Here is a 19088-nt window from a genome sequence, read left to right on the forward strand (position 1 = left end):
CGATAGCAAGAAATGATCGGAAGATGTAGAATCCATATGAGTGGAGGTAAAAAAACAATGAGGGGAAGAAGACACTGGTGGGAGTAGTCTATAGGCCCCTGAACAATAGCTATACTGTAGCACAGAGAATAAATCAGGAGATAATGTGGACATGTAAAAAAGGCAGTACGTTAATCATAGGTGACTTTAATCTTCACATAGATTGGGAAAATCAAATTGGCAAGAGGTAGCCACGAGCAAGAAATCATAGCTTGTATTTGGGACAGTTTCCTAGAATAATATGTTCTGGATCCAACCAGGGATCAGGCTGTTTTGGATCTGGTAATGTGAAATGAGGCAGGTTTAATAAATGATCTCAGAGTAAAAGATCCCCTAGCGGGAGGATCTTCCCCTTGTCGGGCAGGGGGGGGTGGTGCCGGGAGCAGCTGCACAATGGTCCACCACCTGCGCTCGGGGCCCAACTGCGATTTTATGCTGACTGGCCAATTAATGACCAGCCGGCGTGAATCGTGCACTAAAATGCATGCTCAGCGCTGCCTGGATGGGGGAAACTAGGGCAAGCGGAGAAGTCAGTGCATGCACGTGGGTGTGCTCACAGAAAGCTCCCTGAAGGCACAGAGCTGCCTCAGGGAGCTGAAGATTTCTAACATTAAAAATAAAGATTTTAAAATTAAGGTATACATGTCCCCTCATGTGATTCTGCCACATGAGCAGGGCCATGTTAAAAATGAGACTTAAACATTTTTATTTTATTTTTAATTAACATGGGAAACCTCATCCCGCCCATGGATGAGGTTTTCTCAAAAATCCAAAGGCTGCTTGGCCTTTACGCCCGCCATCCAAACGGTTGGACAGGTAGCGAAAAATTCATTTTAACTAATTGATTAAGAGCCTTCATGGGCCGCTAAATTGTCGGCAGGTGTGCTGCCACGTCTTGCGCGTGCCTGCCTAGCGAAATATCATGTGAGTGTGCAATGATGTCAGGACACTTACCCGACGTCATCACGCACCATTTTACTCCCATTCAGGTCGGGTGCGCGCCCATCCGTGGAACGAAAAATTCAGCCCTAGGAAACAGTGACCATAACATGGTGGAATTTAGCAGTCAGTTTCAGTATGAGAACCTTGGGTCGGCAGTAACTGTGCTAAACTTAAATAAGGGTAATTACAAAAGAATGAGTGCAGAGTTGGCTGGAATGGACTGGGAAAGGAGTTTAGCAGAAAAGACGGTTCATGACTCACAACAAAGATATATCCCAGTAACACAAGACTTAGGAGTAGGCCATTCGGCCCCTTGAGCCTGCTCCACCATTCGATAAGATCATGGCTATGTGGTCTCAATTCCACTTTCTTGTCTGCCCCCAAGGTCTAATCAAGATCTTGTATAGTATTTCATGCTTATATTGAATTGTCCTAATAATAGACTTCCCCTCTTCATTTCAAGCTGTCTCTTCACTTTCCCCCAACTCCATTTCATGCTGGCACACTTTTTCCTTCCCTTAGCTAAGGCTGCTTCTCTTTCCCAATTACCTTCTCCCCACATCCCACCATCACCCCCCCAAACCATCAGTTACTTTTCTTTTTCATTTATTCCCAATTTGTCTGCTCTATATTGCCATTCACTCCTCTCAATGGCACTTGTACTCAAGTGTAATCAAAACGATTGCAATTACTGCACGCTGTAGTTCGGAACTCGGGTCCTCATGAGATTTCCTACTGACTACAGTATGCCAGTAATCAGGACCTCCTGCATGAGTGGTAGGGATTCTTGTAGGAATGGCACAGAGGAAAGAGATCTGATCTGCACTGGTTTTTGTAAGAAAGCACTGACATGCTGGCCGAAACCCAAGACCATTGTCAATGTGAAACACTGAATGTCTGTAGCAGATCACAATCTTTTTTGAAAGAATGGTAAGCCTGAAGGTCCTTGCTAGATACATTCTGTGGTATATATGATAAGTCATTAAAAGTTACTTAGGGAAGGAGTCATACAGACTCAAAATTTTAACTCTGTTTCTCCCTCTACAGATGCTGCCAGACCTGCTGAGTGTTTCCAGCATTTTTTGTTTTTATTCCAAATTTCCAGCATCTGCAGCATTTTGCATTCATCTGAGGGAATAGTTGTTTGAATATAAGGAAAAGCCAAGCTTTTTTGAGGCAGCGGAACAATGGAGGACATTGGGAGTTCCGGTTGAGGTCAAAAGAGGCCAAGAGTATCCAGATGGTGTGGGACTAAAGTATGGAAATGATCAGTTGTTATTTTTTCCACACATAAACTAAAATAGTTTGAGAGTTGGTTGATAAACCTCATTGTAGTAGTGACCTGTTCATTTCTCCATGCCTCAGGGTCCTACACTTTTCTCCTCAGTTGCTTGTAAGAGCCTCCTATTTTCAATTTCAATGAGCAATATGACTAGGGAAATTAATACAAGAGGTCGTTTCTCATTGCCTTCCTCATGTGAGCTTAAAGAAAACACAAGTCTTCTCCCTGAAGGATGCTGGGTCTGATTAGCAGCCATTTTCCCTCGAGATTCTAGCTCTCCCAACATCACAAAATTCGCGAGTTTTATTGTTGGCCGTGGCTCTTAACCACAAGCATAGGACCTTACCTGGGCCTGGGGTGACTCGCAAAAGGACAGCAACGACCATCCACTGAGGTTCAAATAACTCTGCTACCTTGAATCCTCATCCGTGGCTTACTTAATCTCTAACAGGTCAGAAGTCCTGACAGAAACTGAATCTGAAAATGCTTTTCAAAAAATGTTTTGAAAAATCCTACCCGTTATCAGTTGTAGATTCTAGGCAGAGAGGGTCATGTTTACCAGCCACGTATCTCCGGTTTGTGGATTTGGCAAATTGGAAAAGTTTCTGGGGGAATATTCTATTTTGATTGAGAGCTTTGTAGTCAAAAAAACTTCCCAAAATTAGGTAAGATATGTTTTTGTTAGTTCAGCAAAGCTCTCCTCACAGTACTGCTACAGGTTTATTAATGTCCTTTAGTCAGATTTTAAATAAAAGAGCAGAACTGATCTGACCTGATGTTACAGCCCAGAATTTAAAAAGATTTGAAACCCCGACTCGCATGGCCAGCAACATGACTGTGCAGAGGGGGAGGGGGATTGTGACCTGGAGATTAGGCACACAAGATTCTAAATCTTTTTATTTAATGGGCCCTGACTGCAAAGTTCAACACAAGAGATTCACAGCATTTGCTGCTCTTATGTCAGGACATGCTGCAACAAAGCGCACTGAACAGAATCAAGTAATAATGTAATAGAGTAGCGCATATGCTTGACGAAGATAATCAAGTGGCTGCTGAGAGTGCGAGCACAGGAGTGGCAGTTGCCTGGTTATGGGGCCGGAGTGGCAGTCTCTCAGTACGCGGGTACGTTGGCATCAAGTTTGCTGCAGGTCTGCGTGTGTTGGCCTGTCAGTTTCAGCTACTTCGGCCCTGGTGGAGGCCTCCAGTGGCACTGTCCGTCTCTATGGTCATATGATCACCTGAGGGCGCAGCAGGGACTTGGCAACTTATGAAAGGCATGTTTTAAGAGTGCCTGTGAACAATCCTGAGATTTCAAGTTCTAGCCTTAGCCGAGAATGAATGGCCAAGAATAAGCAAATGACTTGAGTTGCTGAAAATGTGAAATTTCCAGGAATAATTAAGGATGGGCTGATATAAGAGAAGTGCCACCCCAGTTTGCTGTGTGTTTCAACACAAAGATAAACTCTGCATGGAGGACAGACTGTTATTCAAGGTAGATTGAATCAGTATAGCACTATAAGAGAAGAAATGAAGTGCAGAGTTTGTGTTGTGGACAAAGAGAAGTGATTTACCGCCCACTAGTAAACATGGGTACAGAAATATACATATCCAGATATGATACATGTGAAATAAAAACAGAAAATGCTGGAAAAACTCAGCAGGATTATTTTTCGAGGAACCGGAGAAATGTTGTGAGAGAAAATAAGTTTCTTCTTTAAAAAAGATGGTGGTTTGTTGAAGGGATGCCATTTTTCAATAAGCATTAAACTGCAGTCCTGTCTGCCTTCTCATGTAGACATAAAAGATCCCACAGTATTATTCAAAGAAGAACAGGAGAATTCTCCAGGTGTCTAGACCAACATTTATCCCTGAACAAACATCTAAAACAGATGATAGGAGCATTTAGTTTATTAATGTTTCTAGGAGCTTACTGTGTGCAAATTGCTACATTTTCTATGTTACAATGGTGACTACGCTTGAAGTGCTTCATTGGCTACAAAGGCATTCTGAAGCTGTGAAAGGCTCTATAAATGCAAGTCTTTTTTCTTTTAACGTAACAACCAGTTGAATCACATCTTTTATAATGAAAATGGTACAAATTCACACAACTAGCCCATAGAGGGTTGCAATAGGAAAAGTTGTTGTTCTTTAAAGAAAATGGGAACACAAGCCAGAAAGAAACTATCTTTCGTGTTTAAAAAATGGCTTCTTTGAGGGAAGTTAGCACAAATAACGTAGGAATATGATATACAGTTATTCACTTCTATTTCAGCTGGAAGCCAAATCTCAAAAGTTGCACTGTTCCCATTTCTCCTGCAGTCTTTATGAGGAATAAAATGTGATTCTGAAGGTACCCGCTGCTTACTGCCATGCTGTGCCTGTGGTTCCAAAGGCATCTGCTGCTGTTTGCAGCTGGCACTCACTGGAAACATTACTTAGTTCAACCAGTCTTCCATATACAAGTGCGTCTCTCAGGCCTGAGCTGATGTAGGATAGCAAGTAAATACATCTGCTTCTATTTGCTTTAGTCATCAACAACAATAAATAAAATGAGTTGGCTGAATCTTGTGCTTAATTAGGCAGAACGTTGAGGAATTGTTTATTGTACAGAAATGTTCTGGCAGTCTTATAGTGTTTCTGATGAGCTTTGAAAATAAACTTTTCAATTCTCCATTTGTAAGTTTGTGGTGTATGTTTTATAAGCTTATGGTTGAGTTTCTGCAAATTCAAAGTACGTACTGATCTCGAGTTTGTACAACACTTCTGTGATGTACAAAAATACTGGGCCTGAAAATCTAGGGGTCCTACTCACGTGCAAAGTGCAACAGAGCAGAACCGTTGTCTGCCCGCAGAGCACTGACCTCATTCAGAACTGCAGAGGGGGATGGGGCTCCGAAGGATTCAGATCGTGTACCCCAGAAATTCTGGTTTCCCCAAATGCTGTGGAGCTTTGACTCCATGATGTTCATGCTTTAATTTCAAACCGATCCCAGCCCAGAAGCCAGCCTTATTGACAGGCCTGGTTCCCTGTCGGACAGAGAATGCTGCAAAATAGGTTGCAGCCCAAGAGCAAGTGTGCAGCAGGGGCAGAGATCATGAGGCTACTGGGTGTTGAGAGTGTGGTACAGAGTGGCTTTTGGGGATATAGGGCACCTTATCGGGTTGGAGGAGTGATCATGCTGGGGTCTGATTGTAGGGTGGAAAGCAGGTTAGCTTGGGATGCTGGGATAGAGTACTCCTGTTCTTGCCCTACAAGCAGTGCTGGAAAAGCACTTACCTCTTCTTCCCGGCAGACCTCCCCTCCCTTTAGCCAAGATTCCCGATGCTCAAGAAATCCAGTTAATCAGGGATGAATTGAAAACAAAGGTAAATTCTGAGGTATGCAGCCTCATTAAAATATTCAAGTGACCAATGTACCACTTGGGGAGGGCTGGTTGTCTGTTTATCACACCCGCCTCCCCCATCCCACCACCACCATCCCAATCCCTGCTGTTAAAATTGGAAGTGGGCAGGTTATTTTAAATCCCATTTGTGGTTAAAATGTCCCTTGAAGTCATTGCCATAGATAAGAAAGACCATTAGTGCCTGCAAGGAGGGTAGGAGGATCAGTCTACAACCACTCTGCCATAGGGTCCCCCCATCACCCGCACCTGAAGAAACCATTGCCTTTGACTTTAAGTTTTTTTTTAAATAAATAGAAATCATTTTCAGGCACAATCTCTTCTTTGCCTGCTTAAGATATAGACTTTTCCCTAAGCTCACAAGCATTCTGCTGTGGCACTTATAAGAGCATATGAAGCAGAATTTCCTGTAAACCTACCCCCTCCCTCTCCTCCGGACATGCACTCTTGAAGTGAGAGAGTTGTGTCTAGCCCACAACATCAGGCCCCAGCTCCCACTCTCCCTCCAACTAACATAAAATGGTGGTTGGTAAAAAAACAAGGCAGAATGCTGTCAAAACTTGGTTCTGTCTCAAATTCAAGTGATGGCTGACAAGCTACCAGCTTTCTGCACTTGACACTGGGAGGGAATTCTGAGCCTTTGGCTTTTAACAGACATTTGTACATTAAAAGTGAAAAAAAATGTATTATGGATGGAAATTTCATCATTTGGTTGGCAGTCTTGTATAATAGCCCAAAATCTGACTAAAGTTTCATGCTACAATTTACTGATAGGGTAACTACCAGACTAGACTACAATACTAAGATAAAAGCAAAATACTGCGGATGCTGGAAATCTAGAACAAAAAACAAAAATACCTAAAAAAACTCTGCAGGTCTGACAGCATCTGCGGAGAGGGATACAGTTAATGCTTCTATATTTCTTAGTTCTGATGAAGAGTCATACGGACTCAAAACGTTAACTGTATCCCTCTCCGCAAATGCTGTCAGACCTGCAGAGTTTTTCCAGGTATTTTTGTTTTTATTCTAAGCTACAATACTGTTGGCCCAAAAAGGGAGAGAGTCCTTAAATGTAAATGGCATGAGGTAGTGAAGTATTCAGGGTCCATTATTGACTCTGTGTCCTACTTATACTATTGCCTGGTATTAATGGATCCAAGATGATCTGATTTTAATCTTAACCCCAACCACAGCAGATTCTACAAGTCACCAATTGTTGCAGGTTTTGGAGAATCCATTCGGTGTTGTTCACCTGGTCATTTGAAAATTGGAGCATCCTGGAGACTAAGTGCTCAGGTATGCAGATGATCTAAATTGTGCCCACCCTCGACATGGGGTTTTCCACAATATAGTGCCAGGAAGGTTTGTGCAATGTGTGTATTAGCTTTGGATTTTGAAAGGTGATGTGATTTCTGTACAAGCTACAACATATATAATTTATTCTTGGTAGGACACAACTCTAAGTTCAAAATGCATCACAGAAATTGCAGCCAAAAACCGAAGCCAACTCTGATTTTAATACTGTGGAGAATGAAGCATGCAGAGATCCAAAATATTGCTCTAATACCCTATTGTAGTTCTTCTTCTCTTGGGAAAATTCCCTTTGTCCAACCATTGGCTGCCGTACCTTTAACCATAAGAATTCAGAGTCTGTTGAAATGTATGTCATTTTCCACAGACCATCATCTTCTCCCACCGTTTCTACTGACTGCTTCAAAATGTTTTCTGTTTGTTTCATTTGACTGGTTATGGAGGTAAATTGCATGCTATTGCCGACACTTCATTGGAAATAAATTTGCAGTGTGCTGGTTTAATGCTGTGGTTAAATGGCAGCCAAATGCATTGCCACAAAGAAAACAAACACCAATAGAACAGCTGCAGATCCAAGCCTTCATGTGCTAATGAAGTTAACATTCACACTACTGCAGCCAGCAAACTTACAAATAGTGAAAAGAAAACCTGAGCTTCAAGCTCCAGGGTTCTTTTCATAAAAACTACATGATGTTTATGGAAGGTGTTAGGATCCCATGGGGAACCACAAACCAAAGTTGCTAAACGACCCCCAAGTGAAGAAATTATCTTCAAGATTCTGTTCTTTGTAACATTTTACTTTAACAGGAATCAGAACCAACACAAATTAGATGCAAGTTAACAGGCCAATGATACTTCAAATGAAAAGATAAATTTCACTTTAAATAGTCGATACAATCAAGATACATCTTACACAACTACAAGCACCCACATCGCTCCCCGCACAAATATGGCACCACATGCAATCTCTCACTTTTTCCAACTCGATTGATTCTGCCCTCGAGTTGCAGTCACTGGGAGGAATATTCCACCTGAGGTCCCAGATATAGTTAACACTGACAAGGTGCATGTCTACAAGTCCCCTTTCACTCTGACCACATCAATCTTGATGGCATAGCTTTCCTGAGTTCCTTTTCAACTGACTCACCAAAAATCTCGTTTCACATCTGATCTTCCAGTACAAGCTCTCAGTTCTTTTACTTGCCTGAGCTATTCGCACCACTTCTTAGGATTTTATCCCTTTCCAGCTCACTTGCACATCGCTCCTCCAAGAGCTTCCAGAATTCTGTTTTTCTTCTTAAATGCCAAACAGAAAACTGAAGTTTTCATAGAGAGCTTTGCTGGCTTTACCACACACAAATTGTGTTCCTCTTTCTGCATCTGTGTGCCGATACCTGTCTCTCTTTTGTGTCTGCCCATACACTGCTTCTGCTTCTTAACTTCCTTCTAATTGATACTGCTTCCAGGTCACAAGTCACATTGACCACTTTCTTATAATCCAAGAAAATTACAATTGACGCCTTTACAACTGATGCAAACTCTTTAAAATTCCTTTATAAGCATCTTAAAACAATTAGTTTCCACAGATATTTTAAGGAAATTACAAATTTTCCTTACTACTGCTTCTGGGTCATAGGTCATCACAGAGGTTAATAATTTCATTTGGTATGTAAGTTTAATAATTCACTTTCTTTGAAAGCAAGCAGCAAATTATAAAAACCATGAGAAGGCACACACTTGTCCATTATATTTCAGACATAGCACACAGGCAATGCTTTGCTTTTAGGAAAAGCTCTCCAATAACAGGAAACACCAGGACCACAATACTATAGTCTCCTAATTGACTTGCATGTGAACTTGCACAGTGTTTACTTAACAGTAATTAGACTTTGCACCAGTATATCTGCATCATACTGTAGGAGTGGAATGATCCATGTGTTTTACATGGCAAAATGTTCTTGTCCCTATAAAGCAGTATATCCTCTGACTACTATGAGTAGAGCAATACATTCCACAATGTATTCTCAAGAAAAGACATGAAAAATATACTTTTCTCAAAAATGTACCACAACAACATTCAGAATTTATATGTAATGAGAGTCCTAGACAATTGTTAGTCCCATTCGTAACTCCTCAGATACTGAAGGAGTCTGTGTCCACATGCAGCAAACCTGGATAACATGCAGGCTTGGACTGATAAGTAGCAAGTAACATTTGAATCAGTCAAGTGTTAGGCAATAACTATCTCCATCAAAAGAGTGAATCTAACCATCTCCCCTTGACATTCAATGGCATTATCATCACCGAATCCTCCATCATGAACATCCCAGAAACCATTGACCAGAAACTTAACTGGACCAGCCATATAAATACTGTAGCTCAGAGGCTGGGAATTCTGCAGTGAGTATCTCCCCTCCTGACTCCCCAAAGCCTGTCCACCATCTGCAAGGCACCGATAAGGAGAGCGATAAAATACGCTGCACTTGATTCATTGAGAGCAGTTTCAACAACATTCAAGAAGCTTGACACCATCTAGGACAAAGCAGCCTGCTTGATTGGCACTCCATCCACCACCTTCAACATTCACTCCCTCCATTACCAGTGCCTGTGGCAGCATTGTGTACAATCTACAAGATGTACTGCAGCAATTCATCAGGGCTCCTTTAACAGCACCTTCAAAACCCATTGCCTCTACCACCTAGAAGGACAAGGGCAGCAGATGCATTGGAGCATCACTGCCTGCACTTGGAAAAATATTGCACTTCCTTCACTATCACTGGATGAAAACCTTGGAACTCCCTCCTAACAGCAGGGGAGAAATCTGGGCCTATTAACCTTGAAAGGAGACACTTGAGAGGGACCATATGACAGGATATAAAGTATCTGAACAAATAGAAAAAATAGATTTGGAATATTACCTTGGCTTAAGTTGAGGATTGTACAAGGAACGTAGTTGCATACTGGTGAAAAGTAAGAACTGACATCAGAAGTCAATTTTCATGCAGAGTGATCATTACGCAAAATGGACTAGCTGGTAGAGAGGTGGAGGTGAAAACACTGTCATCATTTGAGTAACTATTAAGTGCAGCAGTGAGGATACTAGAGGATCGTTGTAAATGAATGCATTAGAATGGGTTGAATGACTGTTTTTATCCTTAAATATCATCCTACACAGGGCACTTACTTCCTGTCCAAACCTACCATTACTAGTCATGTCTTTGGTCATGTTTCTATGTCAGCATCAATTTTATAACTATCACAGTATAGTTGCAAACAGTGACTTTAACTGAAGACTGAGCAAGTTACTTACTAAGATATCACTGTTGATATCAGTAATCTGATCTTCACAACTTGCATTGCACTAAAAATAAGATGTGCAGTTTTTCTTTTTGATTAACCTTTTGCATAGAAAATAATTTTTAAAGGCAACTTCCAGATTATTTTAGACCTTTTTTAAGAATAATGTGAACTAGTACTAGTATTGTAACCTAGTCATTTTTTATGAAACATAGATCTCCTGATTGTCTTGTAGGTAAGTAAAGTTGTTTTTAGTTAATGAGCAACTGCTTTTAGCTCTGTATCAAATTTTTGCCAGTGAGTATTTTAAGCCATTTCCAACACAAAAGAGCAGATAAGATTAAGATCAAAGCACCAAATAGAAATAATATCTTCAAGACACATGCAATTCAGGGCACAAAACGTTGGTGAGACTCACCATCAATGGGCAGAACTTTAATTGGGAAAATGAGGCAGATTCAGACATGGGCAGCGTTTTAAAACCCAAAAAAAGTAGCGTTGGTTCAAGAACACAACATGATCACACCAACTTCTGGGTTTAACCTGGACAGAGTTGTAGGCAAGTGGGAAATTCTCGATCAGCTGTCGCGTAAGTAATTAAAATATTTAAATCCCCAATTAACTCAGGATTTAACCCAGAATTCTGGCTTTAATGCGCATGGGTTTCCTGAACTGTGTGGAACTTGCCTATGTCAACCAGGTGAGAGCACAGCAGGGAGTGCCACTTCAGTGAAACTGACAGACTGGGAAGCCTTCCAATAGTGAAACTGAATAACTGCAGCTGTCCCTAAGTGAGAGGTTGCTGATCACAACACTTCTTCTGAGAGTGTGCTCTTACTACTTGACAAATGATTGCCACCTTCTTGGAGATCAGTTCACCTGTCTTGGACTTCACTCGCCTTATTCTGCACTCCCCTGCTGTCAGCTGTTTTTGTGGCATGAGAACAGCTCTTGCAGCTCTTCCTTATTCCTGTGAGGAACAAGAGGACAAGTAGCAGCTTTCCCTGCAGCTCCATAGGACAGATGGGATGGACACAGAGATGCAGCTTGAAGGAGGCAAGACTCCCAACACAGGATCTACAGGTAGAACATCAGCTCTCTCGGTGTGTGTGAGTACCAGTGTCTCAGGAGTCTCAGGCTTTCATGGCAGGTCGTTGCTGATTTCTGTAGCCTCCTGGAACAACTTCCTTCCTAGTGGACCAGGTGGCCACACATTGCCAATGGCCGTCAAGATGGCCATTATTAGACTACACTCCTGCCCCTCCAGTTCTCTCCCTCTCTCTAAAGTTCTGTGCTCTCTCCAGCAAGAGATCACCAAGAGTTGTGAGTGGGCCATGTGCAGCCTTTGCACTTTTGTGATCCATCTCACAATGTCCAGGCAACTCTGTCCTATTTATGTTTACATTTTTTATTCACTAGCTTGTCTTGTTTGAATTTTGGAATTTCTGTTCTGAATACGTGCCCTCACTGATGGCTAATTCTTGAATCAGAACAGAAGACTTTCCCTATCTGTAGTTTGAGACAGATACAAATTAATGTATACATCTAAGTGACCACAATGGCAAAACGTTTGGAAGTTCAAGGCTTAGGAGTGTTAGAGGGGGAATTTCCCCCCCACCGCCCCACCCCCCCCCCTTTTATTTTATCTACTAGCAATGCAAGCTTTACAATATGTTCAAACTGAATTTTTTTTTAAATTTCAATTTATTGAATGTTTTTGTTTCTGCAGGCTGCTCAACAATAACCAGATTAAGGGAATTCCACGGAGGGCCTTTGAGGAGTTGGAAAATCTGAAATATCTGTGAGTTTACATTAAAAGCACCTAGAAATATTTGCTGTGGCTTGCACCTTCTATTATAAGACAGACATGGTTCAGTTCTCCTTTACTTTGTTTCTCTGTTGCAATATTGCTTTATAACTTGAATGTGCTGGAAGTAATCTTGTGCATTAGGATAAATTTACAGAAAACTTATTTGCTGTAAGATAATATTGATCTCAATATGTAGCTTATACCTCATGTATTTGCTTCACAGACATGGTATTCATGTACTTATTAAATGTGGATAATACAAAACAGCTACATCATTGGGTGGCCAAATCACTAAACATGACACAGAAGTGTATCTTTTTAATAAATGTTGCCAAACATATTACTGTTTCCAGATGGATATTTTTTTCTCTATAAACTTGAAGTTTTTATGTGTGTAAGGAATGCACATAACCAAATTTTGGACAGAGTCCCAACTCAGCATAAAGCATAACTGATCATTGGTGTTAACAGATCTATTCTATATCTTGGCACTGAAACAAGTCTCCTCAATATTCTCACGCATGCTGTAAAAACAACAGTGAGCTAGTAACTATGCTGTGTGTGTAAATGCACATGCATTGAGATGGATTGAATCTTAAGTGCAATATTTTCTTTCCTCGCAATTCATACTGATAAGGTTTTAGAAGTTGGATAGCCAGACAGTGAAAGATAGAACACCAAGGCCTAGTCTGTATGTTCCTAAGCTTTTATTTACAGAGACACACATTGCATATCATACACCTCCAAACAACAACCCCCCTTTTAGCCTGCTCCTACATATATTTCATACCCACCAGGTAAATGTACTTAACACACCAAGTGATATGCAATTAACATAAGGTAGACGTATAGATAAATTGGGGAGGGAATGGGGAGAAGTAGACCAACAGGAATTGGGGGTAAGGGGGTAAAGAATGCCAGTGTAAACTTGAGGTTTGTTTTGCAAGATCAGGAATTCAGGACAATGGCAGGGGTTAGTTACTGCAGGGACCAAAATTCAGTCAGTTTTGGGTGAAGGGAGAATTGGGGAAGAACAATGCCAGTGTGAAGTGGTTGGGGGAGAGAATCTAAGAACAATATGAGTATTAACTGTGGGGACAAGAATTAGAAATATATGTGTGAATGGTGTAATTTGGAGGAGAGAATGCCTCTTTGTTATTTTGACAACCATATATGTAATTTAAAACAACTTATTGCATTTAACAGCAGAGTATCAGTAAATATCCACAATCATCTCCAAATTTTCCCCAAGGAATGAAGCAAAATCATCCAAGCTCCTGCCACAAATGAAATGACAGGTGTACCTGCAGCTTAAGTTAGAATAAGCCAAGCCCCACTACACTTGCAGTGCAGCAAGTAAATCTTTTGCAGCCATCAGCTTTTGCTAATTTTCTAAGTTGACTTGTATGTATTTAGAAGTTAAGGCACAGGGTGCGGACTCAAACAAGGATGCTGAGGAAAGTATGAAAGTTTGTACAAGACCGTTAATAGAAATCAGAATGGGATTTTATGAAACTCTCCCCAGAGATATTGCTAGAGCATAATTGAGATCAAATACATGGTTACCTAGATAAGCTGTGGGGTGAATTTCAATCGGAGTTCTACGTTTTTCAGATTTCCATGGGTCTTCTGTCAAAGTTAGAGTGAGTGACAGATTCCCTTCGGAAATTCATTTTTCACAATTCACTTGTTTCCACATCTGGCTTGCAATAAATATAATTGATGACTTGGTAATGCATTATTTTAAATAAATTATTGCCTTACAAGCTTTATTCCTTTCTTTTTAAAGCTACCTTTACAAAAATGAAATCCAGACAATTCAGGCACAAGCGTTTAAGGGGTTGGTTTCCCTGGAACAGCTGTAAGTTTATAAATGATTCTTTCATTCATTCTCGGGATGGGGACATCGCTGTCAAGGCTAGAATTTATTGCCCATTCCTGACTGGTTTGCTAGGTCACTTCAGAGGGCAGATCAGAGTCGATCACATTGCTGTCTTCTGGAGTCACACGTAGGCCTGTCACATGTAGGCCAGTAAGGATGGCAGATTTCCTTCCCTTATAGACCTTAGTGAATCAGATGAAGTTTTATGACAGTCTAGTAGTTTCATCACCATTATTCATTAGACTAACTTTTCACTCCAAAGTTATGTCATTAACTGAATGCAATTTCCGAGTTGGCGTTGTGGGATTTGAACTCATGTCTTAGATCATTAGTCTGGCCCTCTGGATTACTAGACCCATACATAACAATGCTCCCTTCCCCTCTTGAGATAAAGACTATAACGTAATTTGAAAGCTATTTGGGTAAATATTTTTTAAGAAAGATTATGAAAGAATAGCTGGAAAGGGCAAGAAAGTGCGATGAGATTAGATATTTTCAGTTGAAGATCTCGCTGAATAGCCACTTCTTTTGTTGTAGTTTCTATAATCAAATTTTCTGTTTTGTCCATCAGGTACCTTCACTTTAATAATATAGAAGTGTTAGAATCTGAAACTTTTAATGACCTTCCTAAACTTGAAAGATTGTGAGTACAGCTTTTTTGGTATAAATACTTATTGCCATGTTTTTCCCCCCAAAATGACTATTTTGAATCAGCACAATGCAAACAGCTTTATTTAAAATTTCTGATATGCCTCTGCCTTTGTTTGAGAATATTCTAGCTAAATCCACAACACTACAGCTACATGGAAAAAGATCTGATTTATAATTCTTCTGAGCTGAACATGTATACAGTCATTGCCTTTTCATGTATCTCAAATTAACTGGTGCCTCTTTTTAAATCAATATGTTCTCTTTAATTTTGCAGGTTCTTGCACAACAATAAACTATCGAGAATACATCCAGGGACCTTCCACCAACTTGAATCATTGAAAAGACTGTAAGTAACAAAATTTGTTGGAAGCTATCATGAATTTGAGTGCATTTGTATTCAAAGACTTTTCTACTTCAATTGGTTCACTATGTGCCAAGGTGAAGTAGTCTGAAATCAGCCCCCTTTACATAGCAGTCCAATTTTCAGAATAGCAGCACCAAAGGAGAAACAAATGCAGGCTATTTGAAAATTGTGATAGAAGGCTTATACCAAGCAATTCAACAACAGTATAGCTGACCTGTATGGGTGCAGTAAGAGTGAAGCTCACCTTCAGTCAAAAAACATTTGTAACTGGTGTGACACTAAAGCAAAATCAGTGGCAGCCAGTAAATGCAGTGATGATGGACAAATATCATCTTGTTGCCTTCTGTTGGGGTTTGGAAAGAGATGTGGGGAAATTGCATTGTGTCCCTCGATAGCAACTTCCTAACCCACAGCTCTTCCCAAAAGATCAAGGGCAGCTGACTCATTGAAACATTACCTTCTTCAGTTTCCCCACAAAGTCACACACCCCCCTGACCTGAAATTGTATCACCTTTCCTTCACTGTCACTGGGTCAGAATACTAGAACTCGCTCCCTAACAACACTGTGGATGTACCTGCACCAGATGTACTCTGCAGTCTACCATTACCTTCTCAAGGGCAATTAGGGGTGGACAATAAATGCTGTCCTTGTCAGCAGCACCCACATCGCGAGAGGCAATAAAACAAAATTAGGAAGGGGTTTTATTTCCTCTCCATTCCAAAACTACTGTGTTAATAGAGATAAGGGATGGATGTCGGGAATGTTTCGATTGCTGGATTTGCACTGCTGCTGACTGAACCATGAACGGCAGAATTCCCATGATTAAACAAAGGGACTAACAATGGTTGTATTCCCAATAAGTGATTTCTACTCCACTTATGCTGCTTTTCTATTACAGTACTGCAGTGTTAGTGCTGCTGGCTCCAGACAGATAGGTTGCTTGGCAGTTCACCAATGTAAACTTACTGGTTTTGCTAAGGCTGTTACATTGGCCAAGGATTGGTGGAAATCTCAGAGAAACTGTATAAATGCAATTTCTCCAGGATTTCTGCTATTATGCAAAAGGTATGACAGAAGTTCGGGGAAACTCCTTTCAGAAATTCTGATTCATAGTTATTATCTGCAAAAAAGGTGAAAGTGAAAGTATGGATTTGCTTTTGAAAGTGACTCCATACGATATGTGGATAATGAAGCTTAGGCTTTTCCTTCTACAGTGATCTAAAGTGGTGGGGCCAGGATCTATTGACATTCCAGGCTATGGTCCATTGCTGCCATAATATCAGCACTGGAACTTGGAAAAACAGTTGGTTACATGCCAGCCACTTAAGTCTGATGCCAGGAGCCTGGCATCCATGAGCCATTTACTGGTGTTCATGCTGTTCAATTCAGCTTCTGTGGACCAATGGTGATTGCAGGCTCAGTTTTACTTGGGTTTACAAGTAATTTACAAATAAAGCTGCCGCCATTTCATGTATTTTGTGTGGCCAGCCTTAGCAAAACCAGTAAGTTTACATTGGTGAACTGCCATGCAACCTGACTGCCAGGAGCCAGCAGCACTAACACTGCAGTACTGTAATAGAAAAGCAGCATAAGTGGAGTAGAAATCATTTAATGGGAATATATCCATTGTTAGTCCCTTTGTTTAATCATTTCCAAAAAGAAAACTTTATTCTCAGTTAACGCAGTTGGAACTAATATGTTCACCAAGTGCCCCAAAATAGGAGTCATTAATCTGCCTTTATATTTGGTGATAAGACAATATAAGTATTTCCTGCCCAGCTGCTTTGGGAGTTGATCTATTTTCACCGACAGGAGGGCTTGTAAAATCTACTCAGTCAGTCATGCTGACAAATGATCACAGCTCACCTGCTCCTGGAAAACTAAATGTTTAACATTCATCACATAAAATTATAGAACTTGGTTAACTATGTGTAAATGAAGAATTACAACTTTTTTTTTTCCTAATTAAGTATTACCATCTATTAATCTAGTAAATGGATCTATTTAAAGTATTGGCTGTACTTCAACTGTAGCTATGGATTTGAGTGTAGCCATTAGAATGTATGGGTATTTAATTTATATGACAATAAAGATTGTACTCATGGGCTGGAATTGACATGGAGGCAGGGTCCCGTCCGCCAGCTGAAAAGTTGGGGGTTAACATGCCTCCTCCAGCCTGGGAAGCCACGACCAGATTTTACATTCGGCAGGCAATTAATTGCCTGAGGTCATGTCTTCCACCCCCATGTGGGAGCATGTCCCACCTCCAAGAGCTGCCACCTAATCAGACTGGGCAGGCTCACTTGGGCCAGTGAGACAGGTCATGACGAGGAGGTAGGGGACGATTGGGATTCTGGAATGGAGGTTTCAGGGAGTTCAAGCAGGGGTAGACTTTCCACTGGGGGGGCCCTCCATTAAGCATAGGGTTCCTGAACCCTCATCCTCCCGCCACACTTCCCGGGACCTGGTGGCCTCGGCACATGGAATGGGTACGCCACATCAATGATACCAGCCATTAACTGGCCTCGTAAGGGCCTCAATTGGCCCGAGGGTGGGCGGGTTGCCTGACACTTTCCCCACTGCAGGTAAAATGCCAGTGACGGTGGGTAGGTGATGGGCATGGTACCCCTGGAATCCCACCCGATTTGCCCCACCACCCTGCCCCAACATTCTTCAGCCCATTCCATTGGTGATGTATAAAATTCCGACCCACATTTTTCAGGTGAACAACTTATTTGCTGAAATATAATTTCAGCATGCTACTTTAGTCTAAAATAGTGGGTTAGAGTTCTTCATTCAAAAAATAGCTTAATTCCACAAAGCTGTTTTATTCCGAAATAAATGAGGCTCACAATTTTTTCAAAATGGCATACTGGAGAAGAGCTGAGAGAAAGCACTAGACACTCCCCCTGCCATCTGATGTTATCTCTAGATATAGCTTTAGTTCTTTTTCATTTGTTTGGGATATGAGCATTACTGGCAAGGCTGGCTTTTATTGCCCAGCCTCCATTGCTCTTGAGAAAGAGAGACAGGCTACCTTGAACCACTGCAGTCCATGTACATACAAACATTCAAATTAAGAGCAGAAGTTGGCTACTCAGCCCTTTGAGCCTGCTCCGCCATTCAATATCATGGCTGATCTGATTGTAATCTCAACTTCACATTCCCATCTACCCCCTATAACCTTTCACCCCCTTGATTATCAAGAATCTATCCACCTCTGTCTTAAAAATATTCAGACTCTGCTTCCGCTGCCTTTCAAGGAAGAGAGTTCCAATGACTCACGCCCCTCTGAAAGAGAAAATTTCTCCTCATCTCTGTCCTATATGGGTGAATCCTTACTTTTAAACAGTAGTCCCCTAGTATTATATTCCCCCAAAAGAGGAAATATCCTCTCCGCATCAACCCTTTCAAGACCCCTTAGGATCTTATATGTTTCAGTCAAGTCGCTTCTTACTCTGCTAAGCTCCAGGGCACAAGCCTAGCCTGTTCATAAGTTTCCTCATAAGACAACCTTCCCATTCCTGGTATTAGTCTAGTAAACCGTCTCTGAACTCCTTCGTTAAATAAGGAGACCAATACTGTACACAGTAATCCAGATATGGTCTCACTAATCACCTGTATAACTGAAGCATAATTGTATTCAGTTCACCTCACAATAAATGTTATCATTCTCTTAGCTTTCCTAATTACTTGCTGTACCTGCATTCGAGCTTTTAGCAATTCATGCACAGGACCCCTAGATCCCTCATCCTCTCAGCTCTGCAATCTTCACAACTATTTACATAATATGCTTGTTTTTTCAGTTTTACCTGCCAAAATGGATAATTTCACACCTTTTCACATTATACCCCATTTGACAGGTCTTTGTCCACTTACTTAACTTGTCTATATCCCTTCGTAGCCTCCTTATGTCCTTTTCACATCAACACTATACTAATATATTTGTGTCATCAGCAAATTTAGCAAGCATATCTTTGGTCCCTTCATCTAAGTCATTTGTATAAATTGTAAAATGATCCACCACATGTTACATCTTGCCAACCAGTAAAAGACTCATTTATTCCTACCCTCTGCTTCCTGTTAGCTAATCAATCTTCTATCCATG

General features: G+C 41.0%; 1 protein-coding gene across 1 annotated transcript in view; it reads left to right on the forward strand.

The window, feature by feature from the left end:
- Positions 1–19088, forward strand: part of LOC121286885 (peroxidasin homolog) — a 231380-nt gene that overhangs the window by 127028 nt on the left and 85264 nt on the right. Inside the window, exons 3-6 of the mRNA XM_041204103.1 lie at positions 12002–12073; positions 13872–13943; positions 14536–14607; positions 14890–14961. Of these exons, the coding sequence (XP_041060037.1) occupies positions 12002–12073; positions 13872–13943; positions 14536–14607; positions 14890–14961 (288 nt within the window). The remainder of the gene's footprint in view (positions 1–12001; positions 12074–13871; positions 13944–14535; positions 14608–14889; positions 14962–19088) is intronic.

The sequence above is a fragment of the Carcharodon carcharias genome, chromosome 14 (assembly GCF_017639515.1).
Source record: "Carcharodon carcharias isolate sCarCar2 chromosome 14, sCarCar2.pri, whole genome shotgun sequence".
NCBI classification, from domain to species: Eukaryota; Metazoa; Chordata; class Chondrichthyes; order Lamniformes; family Lamnidae; genus Carcharodon; species Carcharodon carcharias.